We start from the raw sequence: 22,132 nt of genomic DNA on the forward strand, positions 1-22,132 counted from the left end.
TGCACTCCCATGGTTACCTTGTTCTCATTTAGGTGTTATCTTTATGTGTGAAGGTTAGGTTAACTTCATTAGGGCCCATAATTAATTTCACTTCGAAATTATTCCAACCTTCTAACTTTACTTAGACAGTCTCTCCCTCTATAAGCCATTCATCAAGATGCCAAGTGAAGTGGGCTGTAGTCGTCAGATCTTCCTCAGCCTGATTGTAAACAGCTATACTTTCTGACAGTCACCCGTGGTATCAGTTTTTCCAAAGAACATCAATCTAGCTGAGTTCTATAAGCACAAACGTAGGTCAAAACTGTGATACATTGGCCTCGCACTATGACTCGTTAGTGTTTAACAGATATTTGGTTGGTATACCTCCTCAGTGGAGTTTGTCTCTTCTAACTTGGGGGGAGGGCTTGGGATGGCCTTGGACTAGTAGACATGTGGACTTTAGCCATCTCTACACATAGAAAGATCATTTGGTATGGAAGAGAGTTAAAAAGCCTAAGGCCTTGGCTCCGTTCTGTTGGGTTGATGAAATAATAAGACGATCGTATAATATATTATGATATAGTAATGCAGACCTTGATATATGGTAATAGTAATATGGGTCAATAGATTATTATCCTCCAGACAGATGAGGAAACTGAGACTCAGAGTATCATTAGTAGCCTTCCCATAATCACTCAGCCGATATATGGTGTTAAGTCATTCTGACTCCAAAGCCCGTGCTCTTGGCTAACAAGACTTTCAATATTGAGAAAATTACTACATATCTCTGGGCCTTTTTTCCCCACGTCTGTAAAATACGGGAAAATCTTGAGTGACTTCCAGCTCCAACAGCCTGTATTTCATTTTCCATCTCAGTAGAATCAATGAGAAGAGTTGAGCACTTTGGCATAACACCATTGAGAGAAGTGATACGTGACAATTTATGGCCACCAGCAAAAACACAGAGAAGCAGTGATATGTTAGTGTACAGGCATCATCTTAGTGGGCAATACTTACAGTAATACTTGGAGAACTTCTGGTCTGAGCCAAGGGTCAAGGTTTCATTCTCTTCTAATTGATAGGTTCTGATGGATTGTTCTCCATTCACACCTAGGAGGATTGGTTCTTCTTTGAAGACAAAATATGGGTACATTTTTAAGATCTCTAGAATTGACTTTAAAGATTAGTACTTCCCTAAACCTTCCCTAATGAGGAAAATTTAGTTAAAATGCGAAGCAGTCTTTCCTTCGTCCAAGATCTATCTCTTGGCTTAGTGGTTAAGTACACAGGTTCTGGGATTAGTGAGATCTAAGTGTGAATCCTAACTCTGCCATTTATTAGCTCTTAGACCTTGGGCAGGTCACTGGTCTATATTGAACATCGCTGTTTTTACTTATAAAATGGATTTTAGGAAATAAGAATACGTATAGATTCTTATAAGGATTAAATTGGGTAATGGCTGTAAAGAACTGAGCACAGTTCTTAGTCATTGAAGCTTTAGGTCAGCAAAAGCCGGTATTTTAGCATCATCATTATCATCATCATCAGGTTAATTCCCCTTGCAAAATAACCCTTGCTTTTGGTGTGTTTAACATGTAAACTCTTTCTTTAACAAAGAATGCACTCAGCTACATTTTTATCAGTGGCTGTTGTCTCCCACCTATGGTTGGTGCCCTATGCTCCCGAAAAAAAACATGGAGACCAGGAAGACTGAAGCTGGTCTTCCAATTAGGAGGTACAGGTCTTCAGTTACCAGGGCCAGTGGGGGGAGTGCATTTCCTCTGCCTATAAGACACATACACACACACACACACACACACACACACACACACACACACACCAAAACAGAAAGTTCATTAAATTTAAAAAAATATGTATGCAGTTTCCTCCCCCAATCAGAACTCTCTCTAAATGGTTCATCTCATCCTGCTGTCAACTCAGTGAGTTATCCAAATACTACAGTGGCTTCCAGTAGACCATGAAAAGGAAAAAGGGGGATGTGGGGAGAAAGAAATGGAAATGAAATAGTAAGATAGAGCTAGACATACTTCAAAAATTGGGCCAGCAAATAAGGTCAGGCTGGTCTGGGAGGAGAAAAGAAGGGCATGTCCTGGAGATTTTACCTAGATTTTGAGACCCTTTTGATCTTTTTGAACTGTGACTTGAATCTCTGAGGTTCAACTGATTTTATCGTACCATAGGAAGCGAAAGAAAGACTTGGCTAATGTAATGGAGATGTGTAGTGAAGGTAAATGTGTGAAATTCCTTAAATATCCTGGATTTGCAATTTAAAAAAATCAGGAAAATCATCTATGTAATTTTTAAACTCTGTGCCATGACATTGTGCATAGGCACATATGAATACATGTTAAACCTATATATATCTAGGACCGGACACATGTGTTTTCTGTGATTTGCCAGTGAAGGGACAGGACACGCTATAATCTCTGGGTACACTCCTGCATCTGGGAGAGATGGAAATTTGTTTTCTTTCCATTAAGACATTGTCTGGCTTTATAATTAGTGTTTATAGTAAATACATTCAAAGTTTATCCTTGGAATCCTCAATTCTCTTGCCATTGTAGGATAATGTGAGCTTTAGGCTAATCTATTGCAGCCTCTTTTGGCATCAGAGTGACTAAGCCTCTCCTCCAAGCCTTGGCCACTCAAATGCACACCCGCATGCAGGCCAGCTCGCTGCTGCGGGCTGCACGGGGCTCCAGCCATTGGCGTGCAGGCCTTCACGTCAAATACAGCATTTGCTGAACTCATAAATTTCCCTGTGACCTTCAATCTCAAGCTAGGGAGCATCTGATTGCAAAACTGTCCTTCCTCTTTTGATTTGATATTACACTGACTGCTGATTTCTCTATTAATCAGGAAGAATATTTAAAATCTTACATGAGTAAGCACTGGATTATTTTATATATGATATATATATATATATATAACATACACATATACATATATGTATATGTATACATAGCATACTCATCATCATATAACTCATATGAGTAAGCACTGGATTATTTTATATATGTTATATATATATAACATACACATATACATATATGTATATGTATACATAGCATACTCATCATCATATAACTCATATGAGTAAGCACTGGATTATTTTATATATGTTATATATATATCACATATACATATATGTATATGTATATGTAACATACATATACACACACATATACACACATACACTGTACACACACACGCACGCACATACACACGCATACACATATATACACCAATAGGAGTTTCTTCGACCCATACTTTCTCTCCCTGATGCATTTTCTTTGCTTCTTTTTCCCCCTACCTCATCCTCTGTCTCAGTCTCCTATTAATCCCTTCTTTAGCCTAGTGGGTGAACAGGTTGATTGTGACCTTCTTTTGGTGTCTAGTGATGGGGTCAGGTTAAGCCAAACTGATTTACAGACTGTCTCCTGAAGGATTCTGGGAGGGACAAAAATCTGCACAACTGAGTAGGGTGGAAAGCCTGTGTAGAATGTTAACACAGAACACTCATCACATACACAGGGAGAGAGAAAAAGAGGGATGGACTGAGGAGTGTGGCTGAGTAGATCTTTTGGTCATTGGAGCTAGTAATTTCTGCTGTTCACTGAGCATTGCATGTGCCATTCATTGTACTGCATACTTTATATACACTAACTTACATGAACTTCTTTTTTTAAACATTTATTCATTTTTGAGCGACAGAGAGAGAGCACAAGCAGAGGAGGGGCACAGAGAGAGAGGGAAACACAGGATCCGAAGCTGGCTCCAGGCTCCAAAGCTGGCTCCAGGCTCCAAGCCATCAGCACAGACCCCGATGCGGGGCTTGAGCTCAGGAACCGTGAGATCATGACCTGGGACAAAGTGGGATGCTAAACCAACTTATATAAACTTCTAATAATCTTGTAAAGAAGCTGGTATTAAACCCTGTTTTCAGATTGGAAAACTGAGACAAGAAAGCTAAATAATGTTTTAAAAGCCAGAGATTTATTTGGAGCCACACCTGGAGTTCAAGCATTAGTCTCCTGATTCCAACTCACCTGCTCTTCACCACTTGGCCACACCGTATTCCTGATGGGAATCACCCAGTGCAGCCACTAAAAGCCTACTGAAGTCCCCTGGGACCTCTGACTCTTCCTCTTTAGTCAGGGAAGATTTCAAGGAGAATGTTAACCAGCCTTTTCATTCTAGCCCACATCAGAAGGGTGAGCTGTCTGGAGCACTGTAAATGTGGGATTCCCCTGTGTGAATTCCAAAGTCCTTAGGCATATCACAACCTTCCAGAAGTTCTCAGAACTTAGTGGGCTCAGATTTTATCATTACTATGACTTCTGGACAAGGAGCTACAATGATATGCAGTGATTGAAGAGTTAGTTCCAAGGTGAGTGTGGGGATGTGTGTTTCTACTGTGAGCACTTCCCTTTTTTCTAAGTTTATTTATTTATCTGAGAGAGAGAGAGAGAGAGAGAGAGAGAGAGAGAGAGAGAGAGAACGCACACGTGCAAGCTGGGGACAGGCAGAGAAAGGGAGAGAGAGGGGGAGAGAGAATCCCAAGCAGGCTCCGTGCTGTCAGTGCAGAGCCCAACGCGGGACTTCATCTCACAACCGTGAGATCTCGACCTGAGCAGAGATCAAGAGTTGGAAATTTAACTTGACTGAGCCACCCAGGTGCCCCTACTGTGAGAACTTTCTATCTGGCCTGTCTGTGACCTGGGCTGACCGGGAACAGAGATCTAGCAATACCTGAAGGAATTCATACACTGAACACTTTGTGAAGATAGACAAAAGAGTTCTTGCAGTGAGAGAACCTGCCCTCTGATATTGAATTCAGACAGTTTGGGGCCCTTTTGGGCCAGAGTTTTGTCCTACCTTCCCTCCCCCAGGTGCTTCTCTTGCCTTGCCTCTTCCGGAACACAAGATAGAGCAAGATAAAGCTGAACATACTTCAGAAATTAGGGTGGGTGCACGTGCATATGTGCACACTTTTCCCATTTATACTTTTGGCCAAGGCTTCAAACACACTCCACCTTTCACACCTCTGGGTTCTTTCACGCAGCGTTCTTCTGCCAGGTATGCCCTTGTCTCCTTCCCTGTCTAATGAACCCATCTCAAAGTGTTTCTTTCCTGATATCCTTCATGTCCCCAAGCAGTGCTGGTGGCTCCCTCTCCGGGCCCCCCATAGGTCAGTACTCTGGTTCTACAACTACTCCGGTATCTGTATCTACAACTGCAGGGCTTTCTGTAATGCACGGGCACATACTAGATGCTCAGTGAATACTTGTTGAGTGGATGTATGAATAGACAAATAAGTGAATGATGGAAGATGGTGAAGGCAAGAGATCCCTGTTTAATAGTTTTTGTCTTGGACCCAGTTCACTCCAGCATTTCAGTGTAATTACCAGGTCTGCAAATACACACTGAAGGGAATGAGTATTAGAATTCTGCAGAATAATGTTAATTGCCATTGTACATGTTTGGGTTTAAATCACATGCATTAGAGAGGAATTTCAGAATGTGTTAAAATCTGGGGGTAACCTGAGAAGATTCAGTAGGAAGATAACCCTGTTAACTATATGGAGAATGACGTGAGGGGCCAAGGGACTCGTGAAAAGAGATTAAGTGGGAGCTATTGGACTTAAAAGGAGAGAGGCTGAGGGTTGAACAACCAAGGCCAGCACAGTAAGAGGTAGAGAAGGGCCTCGACCTTGAGTTAGGTGTTCAGACCGGGGGCAGGGCATTGTTGCATCTGCAGATTTGGAGACCTAAGATTTAGTAGCAGAAAGTCCAAAGATAGAAGTGAGGGGTTGGGGGGCACCTGGGTGGCTCAGTCGGTTAAGCATCCGACTCTTGATTTCAGCTCAGGTCATGATCTCCTTCTTGTGTTGGCTCTGTGCCAAAGCGTGGAGTCGGCTTGGAATTCTCTCTTTCTGCCCCTCCCCTGGTCACACACACATTGTCTCTCTCTCTCTCAAAATAAACATTTTTTAAAAAAAGAAGTGAGGGGTGGGGCTTCCAAGTAGAACTGTACCTACTTTTAGGACTTAGCTCATTCAGAGAGGCTCTATTTTACATGGAAAAAGAGCTCTGTAAGGGGCATTTTTTTGAGTCAGGGAAGAAGGAAAAACCAAAGCCAATGTGTCTGGTGGGATGGTCCTGCTGATGCTATTTCTAGTCCGGTACAGTAGACTGGGGCTAAACATCAGCGGGCCTGCTGTAGAGAGGCTGGAATCACCCACGGGCCATGGACTGTCCGTGACTGCTCTTCATCTAGGATATTGGCTTGAGAAACCACGTCTGCAGTTGGTTAAGAGCTGGTATGGAGTTCGGAAGTGCTGATGGTTCTCTCCGGGGTGGGGCTAGAACACTGTCTTTTAACATAGTCTGGAGCAGAACTTCTCATACCTGAATGAGCATAGGAATCACTTGGGGATCTGGTTGAAATGCAGACTCTGATTGAGTCGGCCTTGGGTGGAGCCTGGGATTCAGCATTGTTACCAGACTCCCAGGTGATTCTAGTGCTACCGTGCTGGGAACCACGTTTTAAGTGGCAGGGGGCTAAACTCTATTCTGAGCAAAGAGGCTTCGAATTTCAGTTGGAAAAAAGCTGCCTGTGTGTCACACAAAACACTTAACCAGTTAACGCTTCAGTTTCCTTATTTATGTAATAAAAATAATGCAGTTACTCCTTGCTTTTTGGGGATGTTCTATGTGGTAGGATTTTGTGACACGCAGTGCACTTGTACTAGGTAAAGGGAGGTACTTTATCTGCTCCTCCATTTCTAGGAATACTGGTGCTTCCCTGTTATGGCTTAGGCATTGCCATCAGATGGATCCCTTTTCTTCCATCAACCACTTAGATAATCCCAGGCAAGGTATCTTAGTTTTCTAAAACCTTACTTACCTCGTCTATAAAATAAACATTTCTATGTTCATTGAACCCGTGTTTATTGGTGCCTGTTGTGTACCAGACATTGTGCCGGCCACTGAAGATATGATAGTAAATCAGGTCTTACTCTTACCAAGCTTACATTCCAGTGGGGGTGACAGGAAACAAATTCATAAAACCAAAAAAAAAAAAAATTACAGAGCACGTCATCTTTGAAAGATAGGTGCTTTGTTTAAAAACGGAAAATAATAAAGGTGTAAAATAAGGCTGCTCTGGGGTGGCAAAAATTATTTTTAGATACGAAAAAGAGCCACTCAGAAAAGCAAAAGGAAAAACACAAGCAGGGAGAATTTCCTTTGGTAGGAAAGAACTTGGTTGTGCTTGGGATTCTAAGTCCAATGTGGACAAAGTACATTAAAGAAGGTGAATGGGGTAGGATGAGGTCAGAGAGAGTGGGGCCAGATCATGCAGGGCCTTGTGAGTAAGAATTGAGAAAGTTTGGATTTTTTTTTTCCATGCAAGAGGAGGCAACTGAAATGTTCTAAGCAAGAAAATGACATGATGTAATGTACTTATTTATTTTATAAAATATCTCGCCGACCGGTGTCTGCCAAGTGGATAGAAAGGAATCCAGAGGAGAGAAGTGGGGTGTCCAGTAAGGAAGTGAGGGGTGGAAACTTGGGCTAGCGCTCATAACAGTGGAGATGCAAGAGGTATGGGGACAGATTCCACTGATATTTGGGAGGAGAATCTGAGAGGACTTGCTGATGGATTGAATAAGATCAGATGGGGGCTTGGAGAAAAGGTAATATTGAGAGACAGAGTAGAATCAAGGATGTGTTTTAAGTTTCAAATTTGAGCAACAGGATAGATGATGATAGATAGATGATGACACCCAGGGGGTGTCATTGAGGAAAAGAATGCGGGAAGATAAAGGAATGAAGAACTCACATAACAATCGTCCTTATCACACCGGGTGGGTTTGAGGATCGAATGATACAGATATATATTCTGCACAATCCCTAACACTTCAGTGCACAATATTTTATTGGTTTTCTGTTATTGTTATTATTCATGAGGGACTACCCACTGGAGACACCGGATGCCCTTGATGGGTAAAGACATGATAATTCTCTCGGACTCAACAAGCATCCTTTCAAAAGTAAATATTACTTTTGAAAACCCTGCAGTGGTGATAGAAGGATGGGGTAGGGTAGACTCATGTGTGCCTCCAGCAACATCAGTCAAACTTTCAGCCAAGTTTTGATTACAAGATCTTTATTTCTGGCAGTGGAGTAAGCAGCAGAAAGAGCACAGCTGGATTTTCAGCACTAGGTGGATACCACAAGTTCTGGAAATTGGAAAAAGCATCTTCTAACTTGGAAATTGTGGTGATTTGTCTGGAGTACTTAGAAGGAAAATAAATACAAACCTGCCCCCTACCCCCAACTCCTCATGATACCATTTCCAGAGTAAGTTGTCTGGCTGTAGCTGTTTCTGTTTGGTCTTTGCTAAGCGTCCAGCCTTTTTCACCAGGGTTGTTAGGTAGGTGATTTTGCTCTCTGATTTCTACAGGCAAGGTTAATTTTTGCTATTGGAAATTAACATCGATTTTAGTAGTTTGCCAACCTGGCTACATAGGAAGACTGCTGGCCCATTAAAAAAAATACAGAGTGCCAGGCCAGTCCCAGGGTACTTGATTTAGTAAGCCTGTCAATCTAGGTCTTTAAAATGTCTCCATGATTGGCCTACAAATGTCATTTGGAAACCACTGGTCTGAGGATCGGCGTTATATTATGATTTGAAAACTCCAGATTCTGTTCTCTTTTGCCAGTGAATTGCTTGCAATGTGGCATTGGGCAAGTCTCCTCATGGTTCCTAATGTGATAGTTTAGCCTCTTTTACTCCACTGGAATGAAAAAAATATAGCAGATAGTCAGTGAGTAGAATGTTTCATCTGAAGGACATTTGGACTGGACTATCAAAGAAGTCTTGGAAACCCTGTCCTGGTGAGGGTCTGCCTGTGTGCATTGATCTAGTATCTAATGCCATCATTCTTTGAAACACAAACCTGTTCACTACATGATTTCAAAGTACCTCTTGACTCTTGATTCATAACACTTTATGTGAACGAGTTGAACCACTGTGAATAACCAATTTTTTTTCATTAATGATTTTAAAAGGCTCAGAGGTCATTTCTCAACACTAAACTTAGCAGAGGGATCTGTGGCACCCCTGGAGATCAAAGTCTTGTCATTGCTATAGGCTGTAGTCCCCTTCAAGGGCCCTATGTGGAAACAGATTTCTTGGAACTGGAAGGAGTCGGGACACTGAATCTTTGCCACAATCACAGTCCCTTCTGGCCAGAACCAGCCCATGGCACTCAAGTGCCAGGCTCCTTACTATGGGATCCAAGGTTAGTGCCACAAACAGGGATTGTCAGCATTGACATGGAGCTAGTGAGACAGTGCTTGCTATTGGGCCTTGAGGAATTGACCAATCAAATGTGTTGTGAGAAGTCTGAGTGTAGAACCTGAAGTATGTCATCTGATAGAGTGCCAGGCAGAAGCTGTGAGAGGTGTGTGGGAAAATGACCATAATAGGCCATCCCCATACAAGGGAGAAGAAACAAGGAAGGAGAATCCATGAGGTTAAGGGGGCATAGGGACCCCTGTATAAATGAAATGCTATTTCCTAGGAAATCAGGTATCTCTCCCAACCTCCTTTCACTCCTGCCTGTAGTACCTCTGATGGAGTCCAGGGATACCAGTGAGAACTACCTTCCAGCATTCTCCCTCTCTAAATTTTAGTGATATTACTGGTAGTTTGGAGTGCAGGGCCTGTCACATTGTTCAGGTACCACCGACAGTGCCCAAGGCACTCTTCCCCATGCAAGTTTGATCTATCTACCTTCATCCCTGAGGTTATTAAACTGGCAAGGAAGTATATGAAATTGGCATTCTTGAATGGCTCTCCACTCTGGGCAGGAAAAGGGAGGACTATTTCCATGTTGAAGACTTCCAACCAATTCAGAGAAAAATACCACATGAAGTCAAAATATTATCATCTTGGCCAAGCAACGGTTTTCCTTTATAGCCATGCTGACATGCAAGGTTTTACAGCCTTGCCTCTCCCCTGGTGTCGGTGGTATTGCCTGCTCTCTCCAGCTGGAGGATGTCAGTTCAGCAGAGGTAGAGGAAGGATCTCATCTGCGGGAGGTGGTAGAAAGAAGAGAGTCCCTGGGAGGATATAAACTCTGTAGTGTGAAAGAAGGGTAGACTCTTCCCTTCTATAAGAGGGACAAAAAGGAGTTTAGTTATAATCAAAACAACTACAAACCTTTCATTGAAATTACATTTGGGAAAACATTTTTAAGTGGCATCGTTTTTTAAGGGAAAGAAGCCATATACGAACTAGTACATGGTATATGATTTCATTTATATAAAGTTGCAGAACAGGCAAAACTAATCTGTGCTGATGAAAAAGTCAGAATAGTGTGGGTTGCAGGGGTGTGGGAAGGTTTAACTGTAAGGAACACCAGGGGATTTCTGAGGAGCTGGAAATACTCTTTCTCTTGATCTGAGTGATTATTCAGGTATATTCACATGTAGAAATTCCTTGAGCTGTATACTAAGATTTGTGTAATATTCGATCTGTAATTTATTACTCCATACAGAAATTTAAAATGAATCTTCTTTTTTTTGCCATACTCATACATGTGGTATCAGGATAAAGGGCATCTGGGATATTCACTAAGATAGAGATTCTGTTAATATTCAAAGTGGGCTATAGAGCATAAAAGAAGCATTTAAACCTGACACAGTGGAAGGACCAGCCACAGGCTTTGGCAGAAGCTCACCTAGGTCCAGGTCCTAATATACCTTTTACTGTAGATCTTTGAGCTTGCTTTAAATCTCTCTCAGGCCCAGTTTCCTTCTCTGAAATGTGGATAATAGTCTATTTACCTTAACTGCCATTTGGAAGATTCAATGAAATTATATATATATATATATATATATATATATATATATATATATATACATATATACACGTATATACATGTATATACATGTATATACATATGTACATATATGTATATGTGTGTGTCTTGCCAAATACCTGAAATATAACTCATAAATAGTATTTATTATTAGCAGATAGTAGATATATGTTCACATAAACCATGATGCTTCAGAATTCCAGTCATAAAATCAGATTTTTACTCTAATATTCCTGGGAATAAAAGTATGAATCTTAGTAACTATTTAACATCATAATAAACGGTGAAAAGCCAAAAGCTTTTCTCTAAGATTAGGAACAAGGCAAGGATTCCCACTCTTGCCACTTTTATCAATGTAGTTTTGGAACTCCTAACCATAGCAATTAGGCAAGAAAAGAAATAAAAGACATCCAAATGAGAAATAAACTAAAACTGTAACTGTCTGTAGATGATATGATACTATATAGAGGAAACCCTAAAGATTCCATACACACACACACACACAAAATTTCAGAACTAATAAATGAACTCAGTGAAGTTGCATTTCTTAGTTCAGTGAAGAGCTAATAAATGAATTCAGTAAAATTGTTTCTAGGCACTAATAACAAATTACCACAGAAATTAAGAAAACAACCCGATCTACCAATGCATTGAAAAAAAAATACCTAGGAATAAATATAGCCAAGGAGGTAAAAAGACATGTGTACTAAGAACTCAAAGACATTGATGAAAGAAATTGAAGAAGACAAAAGTAAATGGAAAGATATTCCATACTTTTGGATTAGAAGAATTAATATTGTTAAAATATCCATAGTATTCAAAGCGATCTACAAATTCACTGCAATCTCTATTAAAATGCCAATAGTGTTTTTCACAGAACTAGAACAAGTAGTCCTAAAATTTGTATGGGGCCACAGAAGACCCTGAATAGTCAAAGCAATCTTGAGAAAGAACAAAGCTGGAGGTATCAAGCTCCCTGATTTCAAACTATCCTGCAAAACTGTGGTAATCAAAACAATATAGTGTTGTTATAAAAACAGACATATCAATCAGTGGAACAGAATAGAGAGCCCAACGATAAACCCACACAAATATGGTCAATTAATTTACAACGAAGGAGCCAAGAATATTCTGTGGGAAAAGGGAAGTCTCTTTAATGAATGCTGTTGGGAAAAACTGGTCAGCCACATGCAAAACAATGAAACCAGACGACTGTCTCACACTCTACACAAAAATTGCCCCCAAATGGATCAAGGACTTAAATGTGAGACTTGAAACCATAAAACTCCTAGAAGAAAACATAGGAGATAAGCTCCTCAGCATTGGTCTCAGCATTGAATTTTTGGATTTGAGTCCAAAATCAAAGGCAACAACAGCAAAAATAAACAAGTGGGACTACACCAAACTAAAAACTTCTTCATAGCAAAGGAAACCAACAATCTAAAGAAAAGGCAACCTACTGAATGGGAGAAAATGTTTGCAAATCATATAATCAATAAGGGTTTAATACCCCAAATTTGTAAAGAACTCAAACAACTCAATAGCAAAAAACCCCACGACCAACCCCATTAAAAATCGACATGTTTCCAAAGAAGACATACAGATGGCCAACAGGCACATGAAAAGATGTTCAAAATCATTAATCAGGGAAATACAAGTCAAAACCACAGGAAGATATCCTTTCAAATTTGTTAGAATGGCTATTATCAAAAAGACAAGAAATAGCAAGTGTTGAAGAGGATGTGGAGAAAAGGGAACCCTCGTACATTGTTGGTGTGAATGTAAATTAGTGTAGCCACTATGGAAAATAGTATGGAGGAACCTCAAAAAATCAAGAATAAAACTACAAAGTGATCCAGCTATTTCATGTCTGGGTACTTATCAAAAAAAAAAAAAAACGCACAAATTTGAAACGATACATGCCTCCCTATGTTCATTGCAGCATTATTTACAATAGCCAAGATATGGAAACAACCAAGTGTCAATCAATGGATGAATAGATAAAGAAAATGTAGTGTATATACACAATGGGATACTACTCAGTCATTAAAAAGAAGGAAATCTTGGGTGACTCAGTCAGTTAAGTGTCCAACTCCTGATTTTGGCTCAGGTCATGATCTCATTGTTCATGGGATCAAGCCCTGAGTTGGGCTCTGCACTGACAGTGTGGAGCCTGTTTGGGATTCTCTCTCTCCCTCTCTCTCTGCCTCTTCTCCATGCATGTTCCCCCCGCCCTCAAAAATAAGTAAATAAACTTTTTTTTTAAAAAAGAAGGAAATCTTGCCATTTGTGACAACATGGATAGATCTTGTGGGTATTATGCTAAGTGAAATAAGTTAGAGAAAGACAAATACCATATATTTCTCTTATTTGTGGAATCAAAAAACCCAAAACAAATGAACAAATGAAACAAAACTCATGGATACAGAGAACAGATGGATGGTTATCAGAGGGGAAGGGAGTTGGGAGTAAATGAAATGTATGATGTCAATTGCATGGTAATAGATTGTAACTAGACTTACTGTGGTGATCATTTTGTAATGTATACAAATATACAAATATCAAATTATTATGTTGTATATCTGAAACTAACAAATTATATAACAATTCTACCTCAAAAACAAACAGGGGCACCTGGGTGACTCAGTTGGTTAAGCATCCAATTCCTGATACCCACTCAGGTCATGATCTCACAGTTCATTGGTTCAAACCGCGCATTGGGCTCTGTGCTGAAAGCACGGAGCCTGCTTGGGATTCTCTCTCTCCCTCACTCTCTGCCCTTCCCCCACTTGCTGTCTTTCTCTCCCTCTCTCTCAAAATAAATAAACATTAAAAAAACAGACTAAGGAATACTCCTTCACTTCTTTCTAGGAGGATATTGTTTAAATGTTTAAACTATTAAAATTCATTTAAATTATTTGAAATCAAATGCATTCTGTGCTGTAGGGCTAAGTACTTAACATTTCTGAGTCTGTTTCTTTATGAAATAGGAATACTAATACTATTTCACAACGAGTATTCTGATCATTCAGTGTTACCGTGTGTAGTGTGCTCTGCAGTATGCCTAATACACTGTGAATTGGGGTTAAATTACTCAACTTGGAAAATACTTAACTAATGCCTAATGTAGCTAGATACTATTTAGGAATTATTCTTAGGAATTAAAAACAAGGACAAGATACAATCCTTGCGCTCAGGAAGTTTCCAATTTACTGGAAAAGAGAGACATGTGTACATTTATAAAACAATGTGATAAATATTTTACTAGTGTAATATTAGAATACCTGGGAAGCCCACAGGAGGCATTGTATAATAGTATGACAGTAATTAAAAGTTGTTGGTGTATTTGAATTTAACAAGAGGGTCACGACACTGTAAAATAATCATTTAGGGTTACCATATGGTTGAGTCAATGGCCAATGGATTATTTCTATCTTAGAATCACAAGCATGTAGCCAGAATCGTTCTTTTTTTTTAAATTTTTTAAAAATGTTTATTCATTTTTGAAAGACAGAGAGACACAGAGCACAAGCAGGGGTGGGGCAGAGAGAGAGAGAGGGAGACACAGAATCTGAAGCAGGCTCCAGGCTCTGAGCTGTCAGCACAGAGCCCGACTCAGGGCTTAAACTCACGAACCACGAGATCATGACCTGAGCCGAAGTCAGACGCTTAACTGACTGAGCCATCCAGAGTCATTCTGAATCAGAAGTGGATGCATTAAAACAGCAACATGGAAAACACCCTCAAATTGGCAGTGAGTCAGAAGGGGAATGGAATGGAATTCACCGTATCGAGACCCAGTTCTATTGACTGCTGTCTACCCCAAAGCAGTCTCTCTGGTCGGAGGCCATGTTCATGCGCGAGAAGGAAGAGCAGTTGTTTCGGGCCCAGTGCTGAGTCGTGCCCCCTCTGAGAATCTGACAAAAGCTGCGAATTCTTTCCAAGGAAGTCATGGACTTGCAAACAAACAAAATGGCCATGGTAATCTCTAGTGAGATTCTTGCCCTTCAGAAGTTCAGGATAAGAGTTTTAAAAGAAACTCTGTTTTAAAAGAAAATCTGTATGCTGCATCTTCTCCCCTCTCCAGAGAACTAAGAAACAGTGGTAGCATTATCAGTTGTGTTACCGTATTAACACTGATGATCCCAAGTCACTTCTGGGTAGTCCACTGAGTTTGGCATAACTTTTTCTTCCCGTCATCTTACCTGGCGTCTCCCAGTGCACTTAGAAGTGAGACTTCTCAAGATGAAAGTCTTACATAGAACCCAACTGTAAACAGGTTAGACCCTGAAATGGTATTTATCAAGCTCTCTTGAGAGTAATATATCATATATTGCAAGCATACCTAGTTGTATGGTGTTTTCGCTTTATTGTGCTCTGAAGACATTGCAGTTTTTTACAAATAGAAGCCTCATGGCAACACTGAGCAGGTCTATAGGCATCATTTTTCCGACAGCATTTACTCACCTCTTGTCTCTGTGTCATATCTTGGTAATTCTCACACTATCTTAGACTTTTTTCATTAGTATTGTATTTGTTATGGTGATCTGTAATCAGCAATCTTTGATGTTATTATTATAATCATTTTGGGGCACCATGACCCACACCTATATAAGGCAGCAAACTTAACCAATAAATATCATGGGTGTTCTGACTACTTCACTGTCTGGCCATTCCCCTGTCCCTCTCCCTCTCTGTGAGCCTCTGAATACAGAGACACAATAAAACTAGAATTAGGCCAGTTAATAACCCCACGACGTTCTCTAAGTGTTTGGGTAAAAGGAAGAATCACATGTATCTCACTTTATTTTTATTTTTTTATTTAAAAAAATTTTTAATGTTTGTTTTTGTAAGAGAGAGAGAGAGAGAGCACAAGTGGGAGAGGGGCAGAGAGAGACACACACACAGAATCCAAAGCAGGCTCCAGGCTCTGAGCTGTCAGCAGAGAGCCCAATGCGGGGCTTGAACTCAGGAACTGTGAGATCACGGCCCTGAGCCAAAGTGAGATGCTTAGCTGACTGAGCCCCCCAGGCACCCCACGCATAGCTCACTTTAAATCAAAATTTGGATATGGTTAAGTTTCATTGTTTTTTCATACATAATGCTGGTGCACACTTCATGGACCACAGTAGAGTGTAAACATAGGTTTAAATGCACTGGAGACCAAAAAATTCATTTGACTCACTTTATTGCAATATCTGCTTTCTTGTGATAGTCTGGGGCCAAACCTGCAGTGTCTCCAAGGTATGTCTATACTATACAGGAGCTACTGCTATCACTGATACTAAGTGTATACTACTATTTGTCCTTCCATGACTTGGAAATTAGACTGGAGAGGTAGGACCCATAGCTAACAAGAACGAACTGCTCCCGCCTATTTGCTACTCCTTAGACTTATGGAGAATTCAGTCTTCTCCCATGACCTCCTTGCGGAAGTCTAACGGGCTATTTTGTTTCATGTCTCATCAGCAATTTCCTGAAGATACAGTGCCTGGAGGGTGGCATCTGGGAGCAAGGCAGCTGCGTTCCAGTGGTGTGTGAGCCCCCTTCCCCTGTCTTTGAAGGCATGTATGAATGTACCAATGGCTTTGAACTCAACAGCCGGTGTGTGCTCAGCTGTAACCAGGAAAGCGGAAGGGTAAGATGACTTGAACTTGGTTTTGGAGCAGGCCATGCTCTCATACTCATGACCCATCCAAGAATGTTCACCAGAGATGATCTAAATGAATCCCAACAGGCAGGGCCTTCCTAAGTTGAAGTTCTACCCAGTGGTGTTGCTATTATTTGATGGAGAATTCAGAAGAGACCATGTTGTTGGAATAGTTTCTCCTGAGTTTAGAACTTCCTCTTGGATAAAAGGAAAAACCGGATGGGTTGGGTCCCTGGGTAAATTCCAGAAATGCTGGGATTTTGATTTGGCAGTCAGTGTGATTTCCTCCCATGTATGGCCACTGACCTAACCTGGCTATGAAAGCTGGTATCATGTTTTTCAACAGAACGGAGTCCTGAACAGAAACACAAATTCCTCAGCAAAGGCGAGGCAAAAAGCACCGTTTGACTACCATTCTCCCTAGGATTTTGGCGCAAGAGGTCTCAAATGAAAACCACAGTCTTATCGTGGTTACATGATTAAAATCAATGTCAGGTTTGAATCTTTTCAAGTACCACACACATACATGAGGCAGGAAGTTAGGCAGACTTCCTAGGCAGAGATCAATGACCTTGACTGCTCTCCTGGCCCATGTCTATCTCAGTGTCCAGCACTCCAAGGTAAGCACTGCTGGACAGATGTGGAAAGAATATGCCATGAAATGAGACCCCAGAGAAATCAAACACATCCGTTTGCACGGATTGTTTAAGGCCTCAAGGAGTTGGCCCTGGATGAAGGAAGAGTTATCTACAATTCTAAAACCTTGCTTCCTTGGGTTTTGCGATTTGCTGCTATTTTCTCTGTGATCTGCATATAGTATGCTTTGTGATCATTGGGGCTGTAGAGCCAAGAGTTACTCAAACCAGCACACCTATGGAGAGAGGGAATAAAACTTTGGTGAGACCAAAAGCAACCGTGATGTGCCCATTCAAGCAGAAAGGCAAAAACACCTTCATAAAGATTATGAATTGGCTTCACTGGATCACACTCCTCTTGAAAAAAATCTGACATTTGCTACAAGCAGCATTGGTGTGATAGTATGGATGAATCGATGCAAAACAACGCCATCTGTGGAAAAAAGTCCAAAAATAGCTACGAATATGTGGGCTACAGTTGACAACTGTCTGAATCCTTCTATCCGAAGGAAAACACATTGTTAATAAATTTCATTAATGACAAGATTGTTCATGATTTCTTCACGTCAACACGCCAAAAAAAAATTGTCTTAACTTTTCTCATTTTTTATTTTTATTTTGTGGTCAGTAACAATATGGTTTATTATTTCAATCGTGTCTTTTAGTCCAGGTCCTAAAAATTGGAGAACACTACCATTTAATCAGACCTCTTTTTCCCCTTTGTTCTAAATGAAATTAACAAAATAAGAATGGAAATGTTTACTTCTGATATTCTAGGTTCCTATCCTCTGCACTAAGGAGGGACTGTGGACTGAGGAGTTCAAGTTGTGTGAGAACCTGCAAGGGGAGTGCCCGCCACCCCCGTCGGAGCTGAATTTTGTGGAGTACAAGTGTGAACAGGGATACGGGATTGGTAAGTTTGGGACGAGATGCTGAGTTCTCCCAAGGCATCCTTTTATGAGGCCTCGCTGGATTTGGAGTCACATCCACTGTCCTCCCTGAGGAGTGGTTGGAGGTGCAAGTTGACTCTTCGCTGCTTCAGTAAAAATGAAATTTATGGCAAACGCATCCGTTTTACTCTTGCACATGTGTGTGCCGTTGGCATTGGTGCTGCTGAGCCATTTGCAGAGTGTCTGGTCATGTCACCCACTTAGCTGCAGGCGGAGAGTGGATTGATTTGTGGCAGGAGTTGAGTTGTAGTCCAAGAGGACAGGCGGGAATGTGTAGCCACATACCACATGTGTCCTGAGTCCCTTCTCTGTCATTTCTGCCCTTGTATCTGGAGCGGGGCATTCCCTCCTGAAAGGGCCGCTTGGAGATTGCAGGCTTGCATTGCCCTTCGGCCATTCTTTCTCTACAGGGGACCAGGCTCCGGAGCCTCTGGGCAACCTCTGAATCAAGTAATTGCAACTCTGTGGTCGGAGCTGATCTATAGAGAAGTTGATTCAACTTTGCCCTGGCTGGCCATAAGCATCATAGAAAAGAGATGCTGTTTGTGGCAAACCTTGTAAGGTTAACCCTGAGTTCTGAACTGCATAAGTAAGGAGTAATTTTATGTCATTCTGTGTCACGCCAATGGGTATAATTTGAGTGAATGAGAAAGCTCATTAGTTTCTGAGACGGTTCTTTATCATCTTCAAGCTGCTCTTTGCACCAAGATATCTCATGGCCAGGCACAGAGTAGTGGGGTGCTCAGACTGGGCCTCTTGAATGGTATTTTGTGAGCAAATTATCTCCCCACTCTCTACTTTCTGCATTAAAATGTCAGGTGCTCACATATATAGAGCTCTTAAGAGTCATGTAGCATTTTGAGTTATTTCATAGGTTTGTAAAAAACATAGAAATACAGATAGCAAGAGCTGCAAAGAAACTTGGAGATGAGCATATCTATAGATGAGGAAACGGAACCCTGGGAGCAAGCCGTCTTTGAATAGAATTTTCTAAGACACTTGGACCCACATACAAGGGAGTAGAGCAAGATTTTCCTTCAGAAGGCTAACACATGACCAAAATCTCTGCTTCTAATTTCCTGTTGCTTTCTCTTTTAAACACATAGGTTTCTTGGCTGCCAGCATAATGTTCAGTGGGGCAACAGACATAAATCTGCCTTCATCATTTATGGGCCATTTTCCCCCCAGCTAGTACACTTCTTAGGTGATGGCTGCTGTAATTATCAGCCTTCCAGAGATCATATAAGCAGGAATGATATTAAATGTGCTAAAAGGCATCGGCCAATCAGGATAGTCTTCGGCTGGCCAGAGTCCTAGAGTGGGGTCTTGGGAGTCTGCAGGACCAAGAGTCAAACTTTTAATTGCTGGATCATGCAGGGGTTCAGAGATTGCAGAGGAGGGGCTGTTCTGGACCAGAAAGAGGAGTGGGCATCGGGTCAAGGGGAGTTAACGTGGAGCAGTGACCTCTGTCGCAATTAGTGTAGAAGGGTCTCTACAGGTACATGGTAGATGAATGTCAGCCCTGCCTATAAGCGTGATTATGTGGTGGCCCATAACATAGAAATTAATTGCCCTTAAAAAATCAAAGCTGTCGATTCCAGGATGAAAAAGACTGAGATCTAGGAAGTTAAAGTCTCTGCTGTAAATTTCTGTTCCTTCAGGTGCTGTGTGTTCCCCATCATGTGTGATTCCCCCTAGTGACCCCGTAGTTCTGCCTGAGAACGTCACTGCTGACACGCTGGAGCACTGGATGGAACCTGTCAAAGTCCAGGTGAGGAAAGGGACATTTTTATGTGCCGAGGACGTAAGAGGGCTAAGAAATCCACAACTGACAGCATATTCCCTGGAGTAGTTTCCGAGGCTTTCAAAGTATCTTTAAAGCAAACAACCACACGGCTCATTCCTAGAGAGGAGGAGAAAAGAGGACACTTGGGAAAAAAGATGGCCCCTATCCAAAGGACAGTTTAAAAGATAATCTAGAAGGAGGACTTGGAGACATAAGAGAATGGTAATTCAGGAAGGGAAATTGAAAGAGAAAATCACTGCTAATGAAAAGTAGGACAGGAAGAACTTTGAGGAAGCCAAAGAAATGAATAAAGATGAAAGAAGGGTGGAGAGGGAAGGATGGCTTGGAAGAGATGGTGATGAAACTGGAAACGGGGAAAGAATGACCACAGGGAGTCCGAGAGAGCTGCCTTCCCTGTCTCTGTCCCCATCCTTTCTGAACCCCGAGATCCTCTCCCAGGGCCATCTGGAGTCCAGTCAGTCGTGGGTAGGACCCAGTACATCGGCGGCCTCTTCTCTGGGCTCTCCGTTTGTTTGCATTCTCAGTTGAAACCCCAAGAATGCCCATCCCTGCCTTTTCTCTCCTCTGGGCCTAGAAGAAGGGCCGCTGTCCGCCCCCCCCCCACCCCCGCCCATCTCCTCAGTGCCATTTCCGAGCCATTACCCTGCCTCCTCCCTGGAGTCACCCACATTTGAATCTAATGCCAAAGGAGCACATCACTCACCACCCTCAGCTTCTGTCATCCTCTGACCCTCCAGTCACCTCCTCTTCTCATTTCTTAAACATTTTAGCTCCTAGGTCATAGTCATGTGAGCTGATATTCCTGCATAACTCATTGGTTTCGGTATCCACACACTTGATCCTCCCAAAACCTGGGTTCTCGGTTCCATGGCCTCCTCTCCTCCAGTGATCACCTGTACCTTTCTGACTTTCTCCCCTACACGCTTCCCTTGGCTCACTCTGATCTTGCCACAGTGGCTTCCTGGCTGATTCTTAAACATGCCAGGTACACTCCCACCTCAGGACCTTTGCTCTGCAGTTCCCTCTGCCTAGACTGTTCTTCTCCCAGGTATCTTCACGTCTTGCTCCTTGGCTTTCTTTAGAATTTTACTCAAATTCCAGGTCCTCTTTGACTGTTCTAGCTAAAATTTTAACTCACCTAACACTTTCTGTCCCCCTTTCCCTTTTTTATTTTTTCTCCTTAGGACTTACCATTACCAGGCATATTTTATATTTTACTTATGTATCTTATTTAGTATCCCTTTCTGTTGCTATAATAAAAAGCCCAAGGAGGGATTATTGTCTGTTCCATTCACTACTATATTCCCATATCCTAGAACAGTGTCTAATATGTAGTAAGTGCTCAGTAAATATCTGAGAGGCGAATAAATGAAAAAGAGGAAGAAAAGGCAATATGAAATCAGGATGGAGAAGATCCTGTGGTACCAGGATCTTCTCCATCCTGATTTCGTATTGCCTAACTTACGTTAGGTATCTCTCCTTAGAATGGGAAGGGTGGGGATGACAGGGAGTCTGGGAGCTTGGTTGCCTTATTAGACTAACAAATGAAATCCTTGGAAGGCTGCTCTCCTAGAGTGACCAAGAGATGGGTTCTAGAGATGTACTGCATTTCATCTGGAAACCGTCCTCAGATTGCTTCTTTTTTCCTCACCAGCTAGTGGTGCTATCTTATCAGCAGGGATCTGTGTCAAAGCAAGAGGATCAGGAAAAATTACTCCTATGTGTGACTCAGGAGAGGGGGACGGGAATGGCGTGCCCCTACGAATTCAATCAGTTATTCATTGGACAATCCTTGATCGGAACTTACTGTGGACCCTGGAATGGGGCTGAGTGCAGGGAATATGGAGATGAAAAAATGATAGTCCTTCTATTTACAAGACTTAAAATCTGGCCATGAAAACAGACATTTATAATAATGCAACACGGGAGGTGGTTTGTTTGTGGTAGAAGGTACTGCGGGAACACCCTGGAGGAAGCAACTCATTCTTCTGTTTAGGAGCTTCAGGAAGGATCAAAGGATGAGGAGGCTTTTCCTCTGGGTCATAAAGTATGATCAAGAGAGGAATGTTCTAGAGGCTTGGGAATGTAAGAAGTTCTCTGTGGCTGAAACCAGGGTATGCGCGGGAGTGAGGGAGAGGGAAGATGGATACTAGAAGGCTGAGATAGGGGAGAGACGGCCGGGCAAGATCCTGCAG

At 41.7% G+C, this 22,132-nt stretch overlaps 1 protein-coding gene across 9 annotated transcripts in view; it reads left to right on the forward strand.

Annotated features, from left to right (window-relative positions):
• PAPPA2 (pappalysin 2) overlaps window positions 1-22,132 on the forward strand; it is a 527,743-nt gene that overhangs the window by 454,591 nt on the left and 51,020 nt on the right. For all 9 annotated transcript variants that reach the window (XM_045048405.1, XM_045048402.1, XM_045048410.1 and 6 more), the window contains 3 exons: window positions 16,365-16,533; window positions 17,958-18,093; window positions 19,792-19,901. In XM_045048405.1, coding sequence (XP_044904340.1) covers window positions 16,365-16,533; window positions 17,958-18,093; window positions 19,792-19,901 — 415 coding nt within the window. The remainder of the gene's footprint in view (window positions 1-16,364; window positions 16,534-17,957; window positions 18,094-19,791; window positions 19,902-22,132) is intronic.

This window comes from Felis catus, chromosome F1, assembly GCF_018350175.1.
Source record: "Felis catus isolate Fca126 chromosome F1, F.catus_Fca126_mat1.0, whole genome shotgun sequence".
Lineage (NCBI taxonomy): Eukaryota > Metazoa > Chordata > Mammalia > Carnivora > Felidae > Felis > Felis catus.